At 53.5% G+C, this 19,688-nt stretch overlaps 1 protein-coding gene across 4 annotated transcripts in view; it reads right to left on the bottom strand.

Moving 5' to 3' along the window:
- KIF21B (kinesin family member 21B) overlaps positions 1 to 19,688 on the bottom strand; it is a 56,314-nt gene that overhangs the window by 28,238 nt on the left and 8,388 nt on the right. For all 4 annotated transcript variants that reach the window (XM_004028121.5, XM_004028122.5, XM_004028119.5 and 1 more), the window contains exons 2-15: positions 13,588 to 13,810; positions 13,087 to 13,269; positions 10,223 to 10,372; positions 9,986 to 10,120; positions 9,444 to 9,611; positions 9,018 to 9,133; positions 8,264 to 8,459; positions 6,841 to 7,030; positions 5,376 to 5,439; positions 5,055 to 5,273; positions 4,548 to 4,629; positions 4,015 to 4,132; positions 3,048 to 3,239; positions 864 to 1,063 (exon numbers count right to left, since the gene is read on the bottom strand). In XM_004028121.5, the coding sequence (XP_004028170.4) occupies positions 864 to 1,063; positions 3,048 to 3,239; positions 4,015 to 4,132; positions 4,548 to 4,629; positions 5,055 to 5,273; positions 5,376 to 5,439; positions 6,841 to 7,030; positions 8,264 to 8,459; positions 9,018 to 9,133; positions 9,444 to 9,611; positions 9,986 to 10,120; positions 10,223 to 10,372; positions 13,087 to 13,269; positions 13,588 to 13,810 (2,236 nt within the window). The remainder of the gene's footprint in view (positions 1 to 863; positions 1,064 to 3,047; positions 3,240 to 4,014; positions 4,133 to 4,547; positions 4,630 to 5,054; positions 5,274 to 5,375; positions 5,440 to 6,840; positions 7,031 to 8,263; positions 8,460 to 9,017; positions 9,134 to 9,443; positions 9,612 to 9,985; positions 10,121 to 10,222; positions 10,373 to 13,086; positions 13,270 to 13,587; positions 13,811 to 19,688) is intronic.

Here is a 19,688-nt window from a genome sequence, read left to right as displayed (position 1 = left end):
GGGCTGTGGGGATCTGGGCTCCACTGAGGGCTGAGGATCAGAGCAGGCAGGAATGTAGGACTTGGAAGGCCCAAGGGGAGGGAGGACTGAAAGGGAGCATGGATCTGCTGAGCCCCAGGCAGGAGTCAGAACACACCAGACACTGGAAACACAAGACTTGAGCCCTGAAGTCAGAAGCACAGGGGCAGGCCCCAGGCCCCAGAGACTAGAGCACTCTGAGTGGTGGCAAAGTAGAAAAGGGAGGCATTGTGCCACCCGGAACACACAGTGGCTTGGGAGCCAGAGAACTGAGTTCAAATCCCAGTGCTACCTCTTGGAAGCTGGAATTAAGTTCTCTGAGCCTCACTTTCTCATACATAAAAGAATAATAATAGACTTCTTTCAAGAGGTTCTTCCAAGGACTGAATGTGATCATGCGTGTGAGATGACTAGCCTGGAGCCTGGCCATAGTAAATGTTCAAACGATGGTAACTGTTACTATTATCACTCAGGGCCAGCTTGCACCAAATGAGAGGCCTCATGTGCGCTTTGCGCAGACCCGAAGCTAGTGTACTGCAGTCTCCCCAACAGGAGGCAGCACCAAGTGGGGTCCCCTGAAATCCTCACCTGCCCTGAACACGACCCCCATGCACCCCAGCATCCCCGCACACTGGCCCCACTACTGGGCAGGTTGTTTCACCTTGGACGATGCACTCAGCTAAGAGGACCGTGTCAAGGGCCAAGACAGGGTCAAACTAGGTAATGCTGTGTGTCAAGAAGAGAATCCACACTTGACAGCAATGATTATTTTTACCATGGTGAGTGGATTCTAAGAAGATGTCACATGCACTCCAGGCCCTGCTCCTCACACCCTCGGCCCCTACCTTGGCCTTCTTCATCTCAGCCACCTCGGCCTGTAGCTTCTTCAGCTCCCTCTCATAGCGCGACTGGTTCTTAAGCAGCCGGGCGTGCTCTTTCTGGGCAGCCTGCAGCTTCTGCAGGTCCCGGTTCATCTCCCGCAGCCTCTTCTCATAGTCTGCCTTGATCTTGTTGGCCTTCTCCTCAGTATAGCACTCCATGGTGCCTGAGAGCAACGAGAGGCAGCTGTCAGTGCTGGGTCCCTAAGGGCTCACACTAAATACAGGGTCATCAAGGGGGAACGCAGGAACCCTCTGTTCCAGTCTCATTGTATGACCTTGGGCAAGTCACACCCCTCTCTGAGCCTGTTTCATCATTTGAATGAGGGGGTCAGACTAGTTGATGCCCAAGGCCCCTTCCTGCTCTGACATCCTATTGAAATGGGCAGGGGTGTTTTCATCTTAAGATCGCTGAACCCCTGGTCCCCAACTTCCCACGAGGGTCCTGTAGCTCACTCATGCTGGCTGGGTTTGACCCATGATCCAGTGTTGGAGGAAAGAGCTGGGGCCCGTGGGAAGGGGAAGAGTTTGCAAGAGAAGACAGAATGGTGTGGGCCAGGGCAGAAGGAATAAGCTGATTTTCCACTCTTGGCCTCTCCTACCAGAACTACCAACAGACATCTCCAACTTAAGAGGTACAAAACCCAACTCCTCATTTCTACCCCTCTCCCATCTCAGTACACAGCATCACGCTCCTTCCAGAAGCTCACACCCTGAGGCATCCTTGGCTCCCCTCTCCCTCACATCTACCTCCCAGCAAGCAATCAACAAAGCCTTCTGTCAACCTGAAAAACATATCCAGAATCTGACTTCTCACCACCTCCTAAGCCACCTCTCCTGGGATCTTTAGAACAGTTTCCTAAGTGGCCTCCAGCTTCCACTTTCACTCCCCCATGCAGCAGCCAGAGTAGTCTTTTAAAAATGCTTTTAAATTTGGTATCATGTAGCTCTCTTGAAACTCCACACATCCTGTCTCCCTCAGAGTATAAGGCAATGTCCTTACAATGACATTTCTTCTCCGACCTGTCCCCTCTCACTGTGCTCTAGCCATCCTGGTCCCCTTATCGTTCTGCCAAAATGCCAGGCACATGGCAGCCTTATGTCCTTGGCATCTCCTGTTCTCTCTGTCTGGGACACTCTTCCCCTGGTTGGTGCTGCTCTAGCACTATCAACTCCTTCAAGTCTTTGCTCAGTGAAGTCTTCACGACCATCCTTTAAAAAACTCCAATTTGGCCAGACACGGTGGCTCACGCCTGTAATCCCAGCACTTTGGGAGGCCAAGGAAGGCGGATCACAAGATCAGGAGTTCAAGACCAGCCTGGCCAATATAGTGAAACCCTGTCTCTACTAAAAATACAAAAATTAGCCAGGCGTGGTGGCAGGCGCTTGTAGTCCCAGCTACTCAGGAGGCTGAGGCAGGAGAATCGATTGAACCGGGAGGCAGAGGTTGCAGTTAGCCGAGATCACGCCACTGCACTCCAGCCTGGGCAACAGAGAGAGATTTTTGATTTGTTTTGTCTCAAAACAAAACAAAACAAAACTCCAACTCACTCTTCAGTAGTTCCTGTTCCCCTTCCTGGCTATACTTATCACCATTTGACACACTATAGATTCTGCTCTTTCGTTTATGTTTGTCTTTCCCCACTAGAATGTACGCTGCACGAGAGCAGGGATTTTGTCCACTCCAATATCTCTAGCACTAGAACAATGTCTGCTCTGTAAGACATATTCAACATGTGTTTGCTGAATAAGTAAATCAATGAATGAATAAAAAATGGAATGAATGGGCTGAAGAGCAGCATAATGAAGATAGAATGTAAGAACGCTTACAAACAGGTCCAAAGGAAAAGACCCAAGGAACTGAGTGCAGGAGGAAAGGCTGGGAGTGTCATGTTCGCATGCCTAGGTATATAAAGAATTCTAATACATGACGTGATAGCAAAGAAAAAAATCAATTTACAATGTTTCATAGGAACTAGGGTTAGACGTAAGAACTTTTAACTGTGGGTCAAAGGACCACAGTCAAAGGTTGGGAAGTTCCTTGCCTAGAAGGCCAGGATAACACCAACACACCAGCTGCTTTTGACAGAGGAGGGGCTCAGGGGAAATGGAGGGTCCGGATGGGGTGGGGGGGCATGGCGGTGGCCTCACTGAGGTTCTGCAGCACGCGGTCGCGCTCCAGCTGTGTGTCTCGGATCTTGTTCTGCAGCAGAATCAGCTTTTCCTCATACTGGTGCTTGAGCGTCTGCAACCGCCGCTGGCTGTTCTCCAGCTCGTCGATCAGCTTCTGCTTGATTTCGATCTCACAAGTCAGGTCGGCCAGGTCCGCCTGGAAGTTCACCTCTACGGGGGCACAGTCAGGCTCAGCCCAGCGTTAGGGCGAGGGGCAAATTGGGGAGCAGATGTGCCAGTCCTGGGGAGCTGGGACCCTCCTTTGGTCAGCCATGACCAATTAGTGACCAGAGACTGGGCAAAATGATAAATCCCAATGCAGGTAGAATGCGGCCAGAAGGAGCAACACATTTAAAGAGCAGTTCCAGAAAGGCAAGGTAGGGCTCAGGAGCTGGCAGGGGGGATCTACACGTCCTTCCCAGCCATTCCTGAGGCCAGCATCCACCTGTTCCAGATGACATGGGACCAGCTTCAGTGGAGGAGGGTGAGATGGCTGAGAACAACTTACAGGGCTAGGGCCAGGGCTGGCAGCAGGCAGGGCTGAAGGGGCAGGCATCTCCATTTAGAGGAGAGGGCTTTGGCACCAGTCAGGCCTACATTCATGTTTGCTCTGCATGGACCACACTGGGGAAAGTCGCTAAACCCCTGTGAGCTTGTTCCTCTGTGGTGATATAGGGAAGCTCACCACCCCTATGCATACAGTTGCAGTGAAGACTGAAAGAACCTAGCCACTCAAAGGGTTAAGGTAAGCACAGTGCCTGGCACCTAATGAACGACCAGGAAGTGTTTGCCATCATTCTCATCATGACTGCCTGTTGTCATTGGTTTCACGTCTGGGAGTGCTGGGGCCTGGACACCATTATCTTTGAGCAGGGCCCGACCCCACACTTGGGCACTGGCAGCCAGGCATTGCATCCCCCACAGCCCACAGCTCAGGCCCACGCACCCTTCTCCTCGGGGTCTGAGTCTGAGTCCACCAGGCTCTCTTCACTGCCCGAGTCCTCATCTTCATCCTCGCGCCCTTCCTCCTCCTCACAGCCACTCTCGTCTCGCTCTTCCTCCTCCTGGGCACCAGGCACCATTGGGGTGGGCCTGGCCTCAGAGAGGGGAGCCCAGAAGCAGAGGCGCATCCCGACACAATGCCTCAGGTGTGTCAGGAGGGTGGGGATTGGGGCAGGCCACAGCTGAGCCCCCCTGCCCACCCCCTACTCCTGGAAGAGTGCCGCCTCCCCCAACACCACCGCAGAACCCCTCTAGGAGGGCCTCCCCACCTGCATCATCCGTTTGGGATGAGGTGGGGTCCTAGGGGATGGAGATCACCATGGTAACCAGTCAGAGATATAAGGAAGTACAAGGATCAACTGGATGCAGACCTAACCGCCTCCTTCACTCCATACAAGGATGCGGATGGGGCCCCCCCAACCCCAGCAGGGACACAGGGCACGCATGTGGTGAGGTGCGGCGGCCCGTGCTCCTCACCTCCTCTGCCTCGTTCTCATCCGTCTCCTCGCTGTTCTCCTGTTGGAGTTTTGCCCTCTTTTTGAAGGCTTCCTTCTCGGGGCTGCTCAGGGAGGACAGGGAGGCTGGATTAGGAAGGCTGCCCCTGCCTTGAGCACATGGGCAGGACGGCGGCAGCGGCAGAACAGGAAGGCTCTCACCAGAGGCCGGGGAGAGCACTGGCTCCTACTCTGCAGAGACCCCCACTGCTCTTCCCTAGGGCGACCCAGAGTTGACCTTGGCTCAGCTCAATCCTTCCTCTCCTTGGGGGAAAGCAGATGGCATGGGAGAACGTGGGGGAGGGAGGTTGCCCAAAAGGCTGAGCAAATCTGCGCCATGAATTCCCAAGCAATACTGAGGCAGCCCCTGGGGCTGGGGGCGTGGAGGTTCCCTCCTAAACACAGGTGGGCAGCAGTCCTCCTTGGGGACGGGCAGGGTCCACTGGGGCGGTCTGAGGGCTCTCAGGGGCGGGGACGACACTCCACTCACCTCTTCCTCCGCTGCCTGACCTCCTTCTTCTTTAGCCGCTCCAGGTCCTGCTTGGCCCTGCGGATCACCTCCGAGGCATCTTCCATGGAGCTGGCAGGGCTGCCCCCGAAGGCCGGGGCGGCTGGAGAAGCACCCAGGGAGTAGGGGCTCCTAGCCGAGGCCCGTGAGAGGCTGCGGCGCAGGGACTCGTTCATGGCTTCACTCTCTAGAAGCTTAGTCCTGCACAGGAAGAACGAGTGGACGGCGCCGAGTGAGCTGCCCTTGGCGTCAACTGGCCGAGGCCCCCAGCCCGCGCACACCTGCCGGGGCTCACTCACTCACCGTAGCTCCTCGATCTCCCGGATGTAGTTCTGGATCAGCGCACCAATGGCCTCATTGCCATCGCCTGGAGTGGGAAGGCGGGAAGAAGGGTGCGATAAAGAAGATAAATAGGCCAGCGCGGTGGCTCAGACCTATAATCCCAGCACTTTGGGAGGCCAAGGCGCCAGCACTTTGGGAGGCCAAGGCCCCGGATCACCTGGGGCCGGGAGTTCGAGACTAGCCTGACCAACATGGAGAAACCCCGTCTCTACTAAAAATACAAAATTAGGCGGGCGTGGTGGCGCATGCCTCTAATCCCAGCTACTCGGGACGCTGAGGCAGGAGAATCGCTTGAACCTGGAAGGTGGAGGTTGCGGTGAGCCAAGATCACACCATTGCACTCCAGCCTGGGCAGCAAGAGCGAAACTCCGTCTCAGAAAAAAAAAAAAAAAAAGATAAATAGCAGCAAGGGTCTTCACCACCACTGATACTACTGCTCTTATATCTGTGCCTCTAATAGGGCAGCTCATATGGGCCTTTTCCAAAAAGAAATCTATAGAAAAAATACTTTGCACAGAGGTATACAAGCACTGTTGGCAATAGCAAGAAACTGGAAACAACCTAAATGCCCATCACTAGAAGGCTACTATAATAAATTTATTCATCATTGTTACATATGGGACACCATGGCAGAAGATTAAGAGAAGTAGGTTTTATTAAATTTTTATTTTTTGGTTAGAGCCAAGGTCTTGCTCTGTCGCCCAGGCTAGAGTCACAGCTGACTGCAGCCTCAACCTCCCGGGCTCAGGCAATCCTTCCATCTCAGCCTCCCAAGTAACATGATCTACAGGCATGTGCCACCACATCTGGCTAACTTTTGTATTTTTTGTAGAGACTAGGCGTCCCTATGTTGCCCAGGCTGGTCTCAAACTCCTGGGCTCAAGTGATTCTCCTGCCGTGGCCTCCCAAAGTGCTGGGATTACAGGCGTGAACCAGAAGTAGGTTTAATATGGAAAGATTTATAAAACATAATGCTAAATGAAAAAGGGAAGTCTTAGAGCAATATATATAATCTCATACATAGAAAAAGTAGTCTATATCATACACACATTTAAGAATGTATATGAATACATATTCATACTTGAAACAAATACTGAGAAAGGTGTGGGAAAATACACACCAAGCTGCTCATAGAGGTTCCTTCTGAGAAGTAGAGAGGGCTTGGGGTGGAGGGTTCAGGGAGAGGCGATTTTAATCTTTCACTTCATATAGTGATGTATTGTTTGCATGTTGGACAAGAAGGACGTGTTCATGTATTACTTGTGCCATACAAAAATGTTTTAAAATCAAGTGAAAAAAATGCATAAGTGAGTTGAACTATGAATTGACTGGCTGGCTTAGTCCACCTGATACTCTGGGGTGGATGTCGGGTGAGGGAGTCCTAGCCTGTTGGTGCTCTGACCTGGCCTGGCACAGCCCAACTCACCGGCCTTGGCTAGCAGCAGGTTGGCCTCCTGGCTCATGAGCTGGGTGACGCGGTTGTTGATGGCGTCGATGGCCTCCTGCATGGCTTTCACCCGCAGCCGCAGGGCCCCATTCTCCTTCTGTAGCATGGCATTCTCTCGGAACAGATCACTATAGCCCTCGGCACCATCCTCTCCTATCACTCGCTTGCCCTGGGAGCAGGGGCAAAGGGGAGCAGTCAGGCAGCAGAGCTCGCGGTGTGGGGGGAAGGGGCTGATGATGCCCCTCCCTCTGCCAGCGCCCTGGCCTTCCTGGATATGGCGCATCACCAGTCTCCCCTGCCCCAGGTTTCCTAAAACACAGCTACTGGCCCCCAGTGATCAAAAACCTTACACAGTTCTCCTTGACAATAAAAAGTCCAAATTTTGTAACCAGCCACTCAAGGCCTCTCACAATCTTACCTCACCTAACTTTCCACAGTGTATTTTCATATCTCCATAAAGTCTAGTCCAAGGGTCAAAACCCTCTCTGCCAGGCAGTTGGCATAAATGAGTCAGGCTGGTTGTAAGACAATAGGGAGTGGTAGAGACTGGAACTAAGAGAGTCCCAGACTCAGTCTAGAAGGGGCAGCCCCTATGCCTCTCCAGCCAACTTGGTACCATGAGTTGTTAGATCTTTAAAATTTTCTAGCAAAACTGAAACTCCCTGATTTTCAGAAAGGTTGACAACTAAGTTGTATTCTTTTAAAACAAGTGCAAGCCAAACCTAAACTCATCTATGTGCCAGATTTGGGCCATGGGCTACCATTTGGTGACTTCTGTCTTAGTCACATAGAATTAGACATTTACCCCAAAGGACCCATTTTTTTCCCACTCTGTTCCTTTGTGCATGGCTTGTTCTTTACCTAGAATGGCTGCCCCATCTCATTTTGCTGTTACCTCATTCATTCTTCAAAATCCATATAAAAGGCCCCTTTTTCCATGAGGCCCTCTCTGACCATCCATGCAAGTAAGGCCAACTCTCTCCTCTGCCCCTCTGCGGCACATTGGATACTCCTGTGGGCCCCTCTATCAACGATTCTGTGCCAGTCTAGCAGTCTTATCTGTTCCAACACAACACATTCAGCAGACATGAAAACACCCTGGAGAGTGTCTGCCCTGTGCATAAGATCTATGCAACAAAAGCCGGGGAGCCCTTCTTTCTTGGACTTAGTATTCTAAAATCTTGAGGGCTCAGACTATGCTTGATTGACATAGGTGAGTCCCTAATAGTGAGCAGCATGCCTGGCACACAACTGATGCTCAAGAGTCATGTCCAAAGTGGATGATGGTAATAGGGAGGTGGGAGGGATGCTGAGGAAGTTAGGGTGAGGCTACAGGGCAGAGGGTGCATATGGAGCACTAGCTCCAAGGGGAGTGCTGGGCAATGCCCAGGAGCATGCTCACCGCCTTATACTCCATCAGCTCCATCTGCAGCCGAGCAATCTCAGCCCGCAGTGCACTGATTTGCTGGCTGGTCTTGTCCTGGTTCACTACCACCTTGTTCTTGATGTTGCGGGCCCGATTCGCATATTTGAGTGTGTTGAGGGTCTCCATGAAATCTCGGTCTGAGGGGCTCACACAGGCGATCATGATGGTCTGGCTGGGGGTGCAGAAAGGCTGGTGTGAGGGTGAGGGACACAGCCAGCCCCCAGAAGCATTGCCTCAGGGCAGAGGTCCTGCTCCCATCCCATTCCCCCACTACCTTAATGCCCAAAGCACGTGGGCATTCAGGACAGAAACTGGGATGTGGGGAGCTGGACCATCTGGCCAGGAGTTTTCACTGCAACAGCAGGTAACCATAGTAAAGGCAGCTACCAAGGCTGGGGAGGTGGTGATGCATAATTGCCAGAGTCCTTTGCTTGGTGATGAGGATGAGTCACAGCCCTGCATTTTCTAGCATTTCTCATCTATCATCTCGTCTGGGTCATATGACTTCCCTTAGAATGTCTCTCTCTGTTTTACTGATAAGGAAACTGAGTCTGGCCATAGCTGCCTGAAGGTCATAAAGCACCTCAAGGTTCCTACCTCCTAAACCTGCAGCCTAGGATGGGAAGGCCTCCTCCTCCTGGGGCAGGCTTGTGCCATACCCACACAGCACTATTTTCCAGGAACCTCCCTGCCTCCCCTGTCCCTTCCCTGGGTGTTAGTCACCAGATACCTGTTGCCCCCCAGCGAATCCTGGAGGAGCCGAGTGAGCTTGGAGTCCCTGTAGGGAACGTGCACCACCTTCTTGCTCTGGTCTCCTAAGGCGCTGATCACATTGCCCAAGGCCAGCTGTGGGAGACAGACCCTGGCTCTCAGGAGTCACTCAGGGAGCGAAGGGTAGGGAGGGACAAGAAAATCCCCAACCCATCTGTACCTGCCTCTTTGGCCCCAGCAGCCCTCTTGCTCCTTGGGTGGGTTTATAGGCAGATGGATAAGTTGGTGAAATGGGGAAGTTGGGGACAGGGGTGAGGCCTGAGAGTGAAGGGCTAATTGGCAAGATGTCCAAGGAGGACTCAGCAGGTGTAGGACTGCAGGACCTTGGAGGGGTCTGAGACTGAGCTGTGTGGGTGCTGGGGCTGATGACCCACCATGTGCCTACCAGGCCACAGTTGATGGAGATGCCCTCCTTGGCCCGCTCGCCAGTAGCCCCTGTCCGCTTCAGCCGCTCTGAGCCGGCCAGGTCCACAAAGTGAAACTTAGCAGTGAGTGTCTCATACTCACTCGAGGGAGGTGTACCATCAGGAAGCCCGGTCACCGCCTCATTCACCTGCAGCAGAAGTCAGCTCTGACTCACCCAGCCCTCGCCCACCTCACTGGCTCCCCTGATCACAGTACTGCCATCCGGGAGAGGCACGGTGGACGGCCAAGCGCCTTGCCCTTCACACATGCAGAGCATCTGACAATGTGCACAGTATTTGCACAAGCCTGATTTCCATTTAATCCTCACAACACCATGATACAGAGATCATTAAGCCATTTTACAAATTGGGCAACAAGGCTCAAGAAAAATATAAAAATCAATAAATGGCAGAGGCCAGCCTCAATCTGGTTTGCTATTTCTGAATCTGTGGCTCCTCATCTTGCCCTTCCCAGGATACCCCTGCAGCAAGCTGGCTCCTGGCCCCCCTGCAGGCTCCTCACCAGGTCAGGCTGGGTGCACATGCGCATCTGGCACAGGTGGATGGTGAAGATGGCGTGGGAGCGTGAGCTCTGCACGTTCATCTGGGTGCTGGCTGTGGTGCGGGACAGGGCCCCCTGCTTCAGGCACTGGATCAGCTGGAAACAGAAGCAGAAGTGAGGGCTTGGGACTACCGTGGTGCCAGCCCCTGCCCTTTCAGGATGCCCTGGACCTGCTCCAGACCTCCAGCAGAGGCTCACCTCCTCCTGGGAGTGGATGAGGCGAGAAGTGACGCCAGTGGTGTAGATGCCACCGTTTGCGTCCTCGTGGATCTTGATGTTGGACCTGCGGTGGCGGGTGTCAGGGTCACGGGTGCTGTCAAACAGGTCAAGGATCTCCTCGTTGTAGAGCTGTGCAGGAAGGAAACAGCTGAATTCATAGGGCATTAACTGGGGTCCCAGGTGGCTGCCACATGCCTATAAACCATATCTGTTTTACAGATGTGGAAACTGAGGCTGTGGGTCCCCTCTGGGTTTTGAATCCCATGACCTTTCTGCAGGACAGGGGCAGGAGGTAGCTCGGCCCTGGGCAGAACTAGCTGGAGGCTGCACACTGTTCCTCATTCCCCAAGGAACCAGCAGCCAGCAGCTCGGTCCCAGCATGGGCTGAGGACCAAAAGAGGACAAAGGGACACGGGTCCCAGATGTAGGAGATAAGGAAGATGTGGCCACAATTTGAGCAGATCCTGTCGTATTCCTGGACTTGGAAAGAGTAGATGGGGACGTGATTCCAGATGAGGGAGGGCAGAGACAGAGCTCAGTGGAGACCAGGGGAGCTGTGCCCTAGCCCTGACTGTCTCTGAGGTGACCACAAGCTCTCGAAGGGGAGGAACACGCCTGTGTGCCTTGCCCTATGCTTGGCAGCGGGTGGGCATGGAGAGCACGCCACTGTGGCCTAGTGTCCTGGAGAGGGCCTGGTAAGACCATCGTGGGGAGGGGGCCTGGCCAGGAGCAGTCACCCCATTTCAGGTGGTCTTAGCCAACGAGATTCCTGTGTTTGGAACTGCTGGCATGGAAAGTGTCACCTGCTGAAGATCTGGGATGTTCAACAGGCAGGGAGCTAGCGCTGGGGAGTGGAATAAGGGATGGGGGCAGCTAGGGCAGCAGCCAAGAAAATGCTGTGGGACTAAGGGGGAGACTGCAGCCCTCTGACATCTGGGGCTTTGACAGCCCTAAAGGGACAGAAATACCCCACGTGAATGGGGAAGAGGAGATGGAAAGGATGGTGCAGATGGGGGCCTATAATATCTGTCTGTCTGTCTGTGTTGGGGTAGACACACACTATCATTTGACCTCTTGTGGTTCACCCTATGGAACTGATTTTCTAGGAACCTGCTCTTCCGGGCTTCTCCATGGCAACAGGATAGGGAAGGGACAAAAACAAAGAGATGTGAGAGAGAAGCTTATTGAGATCACAAGCAGCAGGACACAGACACAGACACGAACACAGACACACACACAGAGACACCCACATACAGACACAGAGATACACAGACACGGATACAGAGACACACAGACACACACACGCAGACACCCACACACAGACACAGAGATACACAGACACGGACACAGAGACACACAGACACACACACACACAGACACAGAGACACATAGACACACACACACAGAGACAGACACACACAGACACACACACAGAGAAACACACAGACACACACACGCAGACACCCACACACAGACACAGAGATACACAGACACGGACACAGAGACACACAAACATACACACACACAGACACAGAGACACATAGACACACACATAGAGACAGACACACACAGACATACACACACAGAGACACACAGACACACACACACAGACACCCACACACAAACACAGAGACACACACACAGACACACACATAGACACAGAGACACACACAGAGATACACACACACAGACACAGACAGGCACAGACACACAGACACACACACACAGATGCACACACATAGAGACACATAGACACACGCACAGACACACACACAGACACAGATGCGCACACACACAGACACAGACACACATACACACACACACAGATGCACACACACAGACACACATAGACACACACATACAAAGATGCGCACACAGACACATAGACACACAAGACACAGAGACACACACAGACATACAGACAGATGACACACACACACAGATACAAACACACAGTCATACACACATAGGCAGTCCATTTGTCAGAAGCAAAAGTCCAGAGGGGCAAAGAAAACCTCCAAATTCTAAAATGCAGGATACCCTAGAGGGCAAGCCACCACCTGTGTGCCCAGGAGGGAGTAGCTGTGTTGTGGTAGGCAGGGGCTGGGGTTGGGGAAGGCCTGGAGAGGGCCAAAGCCACATGCTTCCCTCAGAAGGCAAGCTGGACACAATCAGAGCAGCAGGGTTTATGGGATAAGTGCCCTTACTGAGTGGGGGCTCAGCATAGGCCCAATGGTCAAGAGCACAGAGACCCCCTGCTCCCCACTAAAAGCCCCTCCCTGGCTGCCACAGTCTGGGCCTGATATTCTCCCACAGACAGGAAGGGCCAGGTGCACAGAAAGACCTTTCCTGGAGGACCTTTCTGCCCTGGGGTCAGAGAAGACTCAGGGGACCAGGAAGCATCTGAGCCAGAAAGGGGCAGGATAGGATGCCCTGAGGCTGAGGGGGAACCCAGAGAAGGCCAGAAGGAAGGGAGAGAGCCAGGGTTCTCACAAAACCCTAGGGAAACAGGTACCACCCCATTTTGCAGATGAGGCTCAGTGTGGTAAATGACTAGCCCAAGGTCACAAGGCTAATCAGTGTCAGACCTAGAACATGTCAGGGTGTGAAGGGATCATACAGTCATCAACTCAAGCTCCATCTGATGCAGGAACCCCTTTTGAGTGTCCCACCAAGTAGTCCTCCAGCCCTTGCTTGGATTCTTTCAATAGCAGGGAACTCATCACCTGGAGATGCCCCCATGGTTCCCAGGGCTCATTCCACTGCACTGGAGGAAGGCCCAGCTTCCATGGTCCTGTTGTCCACCAAGCCTCCCACCTGCCCACCCTATGGGGCCACAGTACCTCCAGAAACTGGGCGCTGACTTTGAACTCAGGTCCAGCCATGCCCTGCTCCTGTGCCCGACGCTTGCGCTCGGCAATGCCCCCAAAGAGGTGTGCGATGGCCCTCGGGATGATGCCCTGCTCCTCCTCCGACGTTGCCATGTCAAAGCCGGTGCCCATGGTGTACGTCTTCCCAGCCCCCGTCTGCATTGGCAAAGATAGGAGGGTGTAACCCTGCACCCTTTGGGGGCACCAGCAAGCCCTGTACCTGGGCCAAATCCCCTTAGCTCATCTACCTCCCAGCCCGGTTCCCCTGCTGCTTTCTTGGTCCTGAAGCCACACTCTGGGGAAATCACTGACTGACAGCCCTCCCTCTGCTAACCAGCGGTGCAGCGGCCTCCTTAGACAACAGACAAAACCCTGAGGCTGTGTTTCAGCTGCTCTAAAGGTGGAGCTTTCTCTCCACTGGATGCAGGGAGACCAAGGCTGGAGCGGCCATAGGTGGGCGTGAAGATGGCTTACCTGCCCATAGGCCAGCACCGTGGCATTATAGCCTTCGAAGCAGCCCTCGATGAGCTTGCTCACACAGGTGGAATAGATCTGTTCTTGCCAGGTGTCCAGGTCGAAGACAAAGTCATAGGTGAAGGCCTTGTCCTTCCCCAGCAGGACCTGGGGCTCTCCCGGGGTAACAGAGGTACAGATGTGACAGCCCTCAATCTTCTCCTTCGACAGCTGGGGCCGGATCCTGCCCATGATGGAGAGAGCCCTGGGTCAGGCCCAGCTGGAAGGGGGCTGCCACAGGCCCCTCCCTCACACTGCCTGCCAAGCTGCCACCTCCCCCATGAGCCAGAGGAAAAGGAAGGAAGCTTAGGTGCCCCCAGAGGACATGGGCAACTTTTGTAATACAATAGTAATAACAATATCAACATCATCAAAACAGCAGTTGTTAACATTTATTGAGCATTCAGTATATATCAGATCTGTGTTCAGAGTACTTTCCTTAAATTAATTCATGCATTCTTCATTATAAACTTGTGAGGTACCTATTATTTGCCTAATTTTACAGATGAGAAAACTGAAGCTGAGAGAGTTTAAATGACCCTGCCCAAGGGTGTATAATGGAAAGTGATGGCGCCATGTCCAGGTCTGTCTGACATAAAAGCACATACTCCTGATTGGACCAGAAGCCCTAGAAATCAGCATCTCGTCAGGGGAGAGAAGGCGGCTTGTCCACTGCTGGGGAGGCAAAGCACAGGGCCAGGGCGGGGAAGAGAAGGAACTGGATGCTCCCACAGCTCTGGGCCACATTCCCAGAGCCAGGACTAAGTTCTAGAGGAGGTCAGAGCCTCTGCCAATGCCCATGGGGGCTGCAAGCAGGAGGCCGGGAGCTCCCCTCCCTGACACCAGACCAGGAACCCCCTTCCCAGATGCCAGAGCCTGGTAGACATTCTCAGGCTGGAGCTCTGCTTCCTTTCCAGGAGTTGGGCGGGGGAGGGCAGACCTGCATAGCTGGGGCTGACCAGGTCAAGTCCCAAGTTCCCTTGTGAAGGGCAGGGACCTCTAGAAAGGACGCCAGGCCAGCCTGGGGTGCGCTCCCAACCCAGATTCTGGCAGGCTTCCCTGTAAAGAGGAAGAAAAGCGGCATCAGGACTGAGAAGCCAGCCATGGACACAACTATCTCCATCCAGCCACCCCTTCCTTTCTCTCCCAAGCAGCCATCACCACGACAAGGTTCCCATGGCAACCAAGCAGGAGTCAGCAAGCATGCGTGTACAGGGATTGGCGGAAAGCACCACCCCCACCCCAACTCCCTAAAGTAAAAGGGGCTGGGGTTAGGCTCTCATGCCCATGGGCTCACACAAGCCAGCCCATCAGCAGGCACTTACAATGAGCTGCTTGTCAGGCCTCCTCTCCCTAAGCCAACACTCACCAAGAGAAGAAACAATGCCAGGGGCCAGGCCAGCACCCATCCTGGGCCCAGAGGCGCCTGGTCACAGAGTCTAGGGCCTCCAAGTCGCCGTCCTGTCTCTGTCCCCAGCTGCCCCAGCCCCCAAGGCCCACTCAGAGCTGTAGGCTGGGAAAGGTGCTCACCTGAGCCTGTTGCCTGCACTTCCACGGCAAGGGAGCTAAAGGGGAGTTAAAGGGGACTGGGGAGGTGGGGAAAGCCCAGCGGGGAGGGGTTGGGGGTGAGCAACACCAGGCTCAGTTCCTACCCACAGATGGGAGTCTGGGGCTTCTTCAGAAGTGTTTCCGGGGTGTGAACAGGTTCTTATGTCAGTGGTTCTCCCCTAAAAGGGATGGAAGCCCAAAGGAGGTCACCACATTTATCCAGCTGTCTTGCCCAAATTGGAATGGCAGCCCAGCTTCTTTGTCTCCCAACTGAATTGGCTTCTGCCTGGGAAGAGAATGGCTGATTCTTGCTCATCCTTCTGGACCTCCAGACTAGAAACTTGAGTCTCCAGTAAGAGCTCAGGGTCAGCAAGGCTCCTACCTCTACTTCTACCTCTACTGCTACTAAGGGCAGCGGACATGCACTGAGCACTCACTCTATGCCAGGCAGCATCTAAACACTACCGTGGATTAACTCTTGGTCCTCACAACACTGGGAGGTGACGATTATGACCCTCGTGTATGGATGAAGAAGCTGAGATGGCACACAGCCAGAGTCACAGGTCACAGACAGTCAGGAGCAGAGCCAGGGCTTGAACCTATGCAGTCTGCATGCACTGCCCTTTCAATGGTCTTATGCTACACCGTCTCTAAGGACCAGGGTTCAGAGTGCCAGGGGGAAAGAACATCTCATATATGCAGGGAGAGAGAGCAGGAGCAACCTTAGAGGGAGGAGCGTGGCATTGCACACAGGTACTAAACAGGAAACTGTCTCTTAGACCTGGCCCTGCCCCTGGGCTCTTGGGACCCAAGGCTAAGCACTTCCTCTCAGAGGATCCAGGTATTCCTAGGTAAACCAAGTGCCTGGCCTGGGCAGCCTCTGAGGACCCTCCAGCTCTGCTGGCTAGCACCAGTTCCTGAAGACGGCTTCCCTACCACGTGGCTGCCTGAAGTGGGATTTCTGGATTCAGTTCAAATACCATTTAATTACTGTAGGCAGATGGCAATGCTGGTGATTGGAGAAAATCGAATCATCATCCCTGGAGACAGTGGAGCAGGGGAGGGGGAGCAACAGCCCTGCTTGTCAGAGCCCTTCAATGAGAGGGGCAGCTTCTGCTTCAGCAATCAGCCCCCGGACCACCTGGGGAACCTGCCTTCCAGGATCAAGATAGTGGGCAGAACAGTCTGGGGGAGAGGATATAGAGGAGGAGACCCCAGGGTTTTAGGGTCCAGGAGTTGCGTGGTCAGTTGGGCATTCACCCTGGGGCCCTTTTTTGGCCCAACACATCCTGAGATGAGGGTCTTTGTGGTCAGAAAGAGACATCCAGCCCAATGCTGGTCCACTCTTAGCACCAGACTGCTTTGCCAGGGTGCAGGTGAGCATGCCTGAGCAGTGTCACCCAGAGAAACTGATACTGGCTGGGAGACAGGGGGGCATGGACCCTGGTTGAGTCACCAATTCCCCAAGCAACTTACCTGGAAGAGGGAGAGACTGTTGGACTGACTGAATGAATAAATGGAAATGGAAGCAAAGGAAAGCTAAGATGTCAGGGATGCTCTCCATGTGCTAGCGCTGGCTCAGGCACCTCCACAGGTTACCTTGCTTAAGTGATGCTATGACCTAGGGATTTAAATCCCCATTCTTCAGCAAGGAAGGTTGAGGCTTGAAGTGGTTAAGCCACACACACAGTAAATACAGTGAAGTTGGGCATCAACTCCTGATCTGGCTGACTGAACGCCCTTCCATTCCTCAAGCTGCTTTCTGTCAGAAAACTCTATGTATGTATGTATGTATGTATGTTTGTTTGTTTTTGAGACAAAGTCTCACCTTGTTGCCCCAGGGTGGAATCCAGTGGCGCAATCATGGCTCAATGCAGCCTCAGCCTCCTGGACTCAGGTGATCCTCCCACCTCAGCCTCCCAAGTAGCTGGGACAACAGGCACGCACCACCATGCCCATCTAATTTTTACATTTTTTGTAGAGACAAAGTTTTGCCATGTTGCCCAGGCCTGTCTCGAACTCCTGAGCTCAAGCGATTCTCCCACCTCGGCCTCCCAAAATGGGATTATAGGTGTGAGCTACCACGCCCAGCTGAAAACTCTTAATCCTAAAATCGCTAAATAAACTTCATCCCACACCACCTCCATCAGAGCCATGGGGGCTCTCTAGAAGGAGTCCTGCATGTCTGTTCACATATGCTCAGGGCTGGGCATCAGGCTTGCCCTGCCTTTGAGGGCTCACAGTTTGGCGGTGGCAGACACTGTCTCAGTCATCCTGGGCTCACTCTTTACCACACCCTGCCTAGTGGCAAATTCAAACTGACGCCCCACAGGTAGGAGACAAGAGGGCTGGGAGACATGAGACCAGGGTCCTTGCCAAGCCTCTGCCCTGGCTCTCTTGTGGTTTACGAGCCACTGCTTCCTTCTAGGTTATCTAGAAGGTCTGTTCCTGCTTTCAACTTTCTAAGAACTCCATTGCCCATCCCTCCAGCAGCCTCTTCTCCTGGTCCCACCCTTGGTGAGGTCACTTCTGTGGGCTGCCCTCAAAGTGACAGTGGCCTACTTGGCCCCAGATAAGCAGAAGGAAGAAGCAGTGTGGCGAGGATGGGCACCATCTAACAGTCCTTTTCCTCCCTGGGGGCATGGAAGGGGGGTCAAGGATCTCTAAGGTCTTCCTTTTTAAAACGTTTTTGCAGAGACAGGGTCTCACTATGTTGCCCAGGCTTGTCTCAAACTCCTGGGCTTAAGTGATCCTCCTGCCTTGGCCTCACAAAGTGCTGGGATTACAGGCATGAGCCACTGCATGTGGCCTCTAGGGTCTTCCAACTAAAATACAGGTCCTAGAGGCTGTGGACCAGAGCCAGGACTAGGGTGAGGCATTCACCCTCAGTACAAAATTTAAGGAGGCAAGGAAAAACCTCAGTAATCAAGATAAATTACAACTTAGTGCAATATTTTAAAAGTCAGATTAGCAAACTGTGGCCCACGGGCCAGCTGCCTGTTTCTGTCAGTAAAGTTTTGCGGCCCAAACATCTAGTGTCATTTCTGTCCAGGGTACCTGGAGGTCATCTCACTCCAGGCCCCACCCCTCCAATCTTCCTTCCATCCCTTCTCAAGGTTCTGCCAGGAGGGAGGGCCGGCTGGACAGCCCCACTCAGAAAGGCCCCCGGAATCTCCCAGAACAGAGCCGGGCCTATTTGCCACTTGGCAACCCGGAGGCTGAGCGGCGGGTAGAGCGGGCGCGAGAGCGAGGAGAAAGGGCCCGGAGCTTTTCAGAGTCAGGATCTGGCACAGGCAGCGAAGTTGCTGAGCTTCCTCTGTTCACAATTGAGCAGGAGCGGGTGTGATGTGGGAAGCCGTCCTCCACCCCCGGAGAAACGCGCACGCGGAGGCCAGGGACATGCGGGCAGCTGGGGAGCCCCCATCCTCCCAGGCTGACCCCACCCCCTGCCCCTGACCCGCTGGGTGCCTGCGGTGGCAGCGGGACAAAGGCTGCGAGCCTGGAGCACAGAGCTGCAGGAAGAGCTGAGCTCAGCGGATCCTCCGCTCTTAGGGGAGCCAGGAGGACGGGGCGGAAGGGGAGGACAGAGGAGACAGGGAGGAGGCAGCCCAGGGGTATGCTGACAGACTGCCAAGGAGAGAAAACTGCAAAGGGTACCGACTGGGCACATCTGGGCACGTGCTGGGAGCCCGCACCCTATCCCGCGGGCTTAGGAGGGGGAGGATGGCCCTAGCCGGGCCTCATCCCCAACCTGGTCCTTAATGACATCACACAAAGCCCACCAATCAGCCCTCCCAGGAGCTCTGCCCAGTGACCTTGGACTCCTAGGGGTTGGCTCAGCTTCTTAGGTGAAGTCAGTCCCACCCAATCAGCTGGCTAGGGTCCCTCCCTTGGTTCCTAACTAAGCTGCCTCCAAATCTTTACACTGAGGTCCCCATTGGTGCAGTCCCAGGCTCTTTCCACTTGAAGGGTCTGTCTTCTCACTGACGAGAGGTCACAGGCTATGGTATTAAAACAGCTAACCAGAATCCAAGAATTTCTTACAACTATGGTGCATGATCTGTGATTCCTGATGCCTTTTCCTTGCTAGTAATGGTAACACCATCACACTTGGCTTACTAAACTTCCTCAATTAGTCACCACCAACACATTTATAGAGCCAAGACTGCCTCTCATAGACACTATCTAGGGTGCTTTGCACATGTTAGGTCATTACATTATATCATTTAGTTCTAAGGTGGGTGTTTTTGCCCTTAATTTACAAATGAGAGCTCAGAGAGAAACTGATAACTCGGCTCAAGGTCACATAGCTAATATACAAAAAGGTTTTCACCTTTATTAGCCATCAGCCCTGAAGATTCAATCCAGGGGAAATCTGGGGAGAACTGGCATGCTCGCAGCTGCCCCCTTGTGTGTAATTTGCACTTTAGGGATTGTAGGCTGGCAGACACCCTCTTCCCTACCTCAAAGGCTTTGAGAAGAACCAGACAGCTGGACTAGAATCACCTTTCAGA

The sequence above is a fragment of the Gorilla gorilla genome, chromosome 1, assembly GCF_029281585.2.
Source record: "Gorilla gorilla gorilla isolate KB3781 chromosome 1, NHGRI_mGorGor1-v2.1_pri, whole genome shotgun sequence".
NCBI classification, from domain to species: Eukaryota; Metazoa; Chordata; class Mammalia; order Primates; family Hominidae; genus Gorilla; species Gorilla gorilla.
The sequence above is the reverse complement of the archived record's forward strand: the minus strand, read 5'-3'. Positions and strand labels throughout refer to the sequence as shown.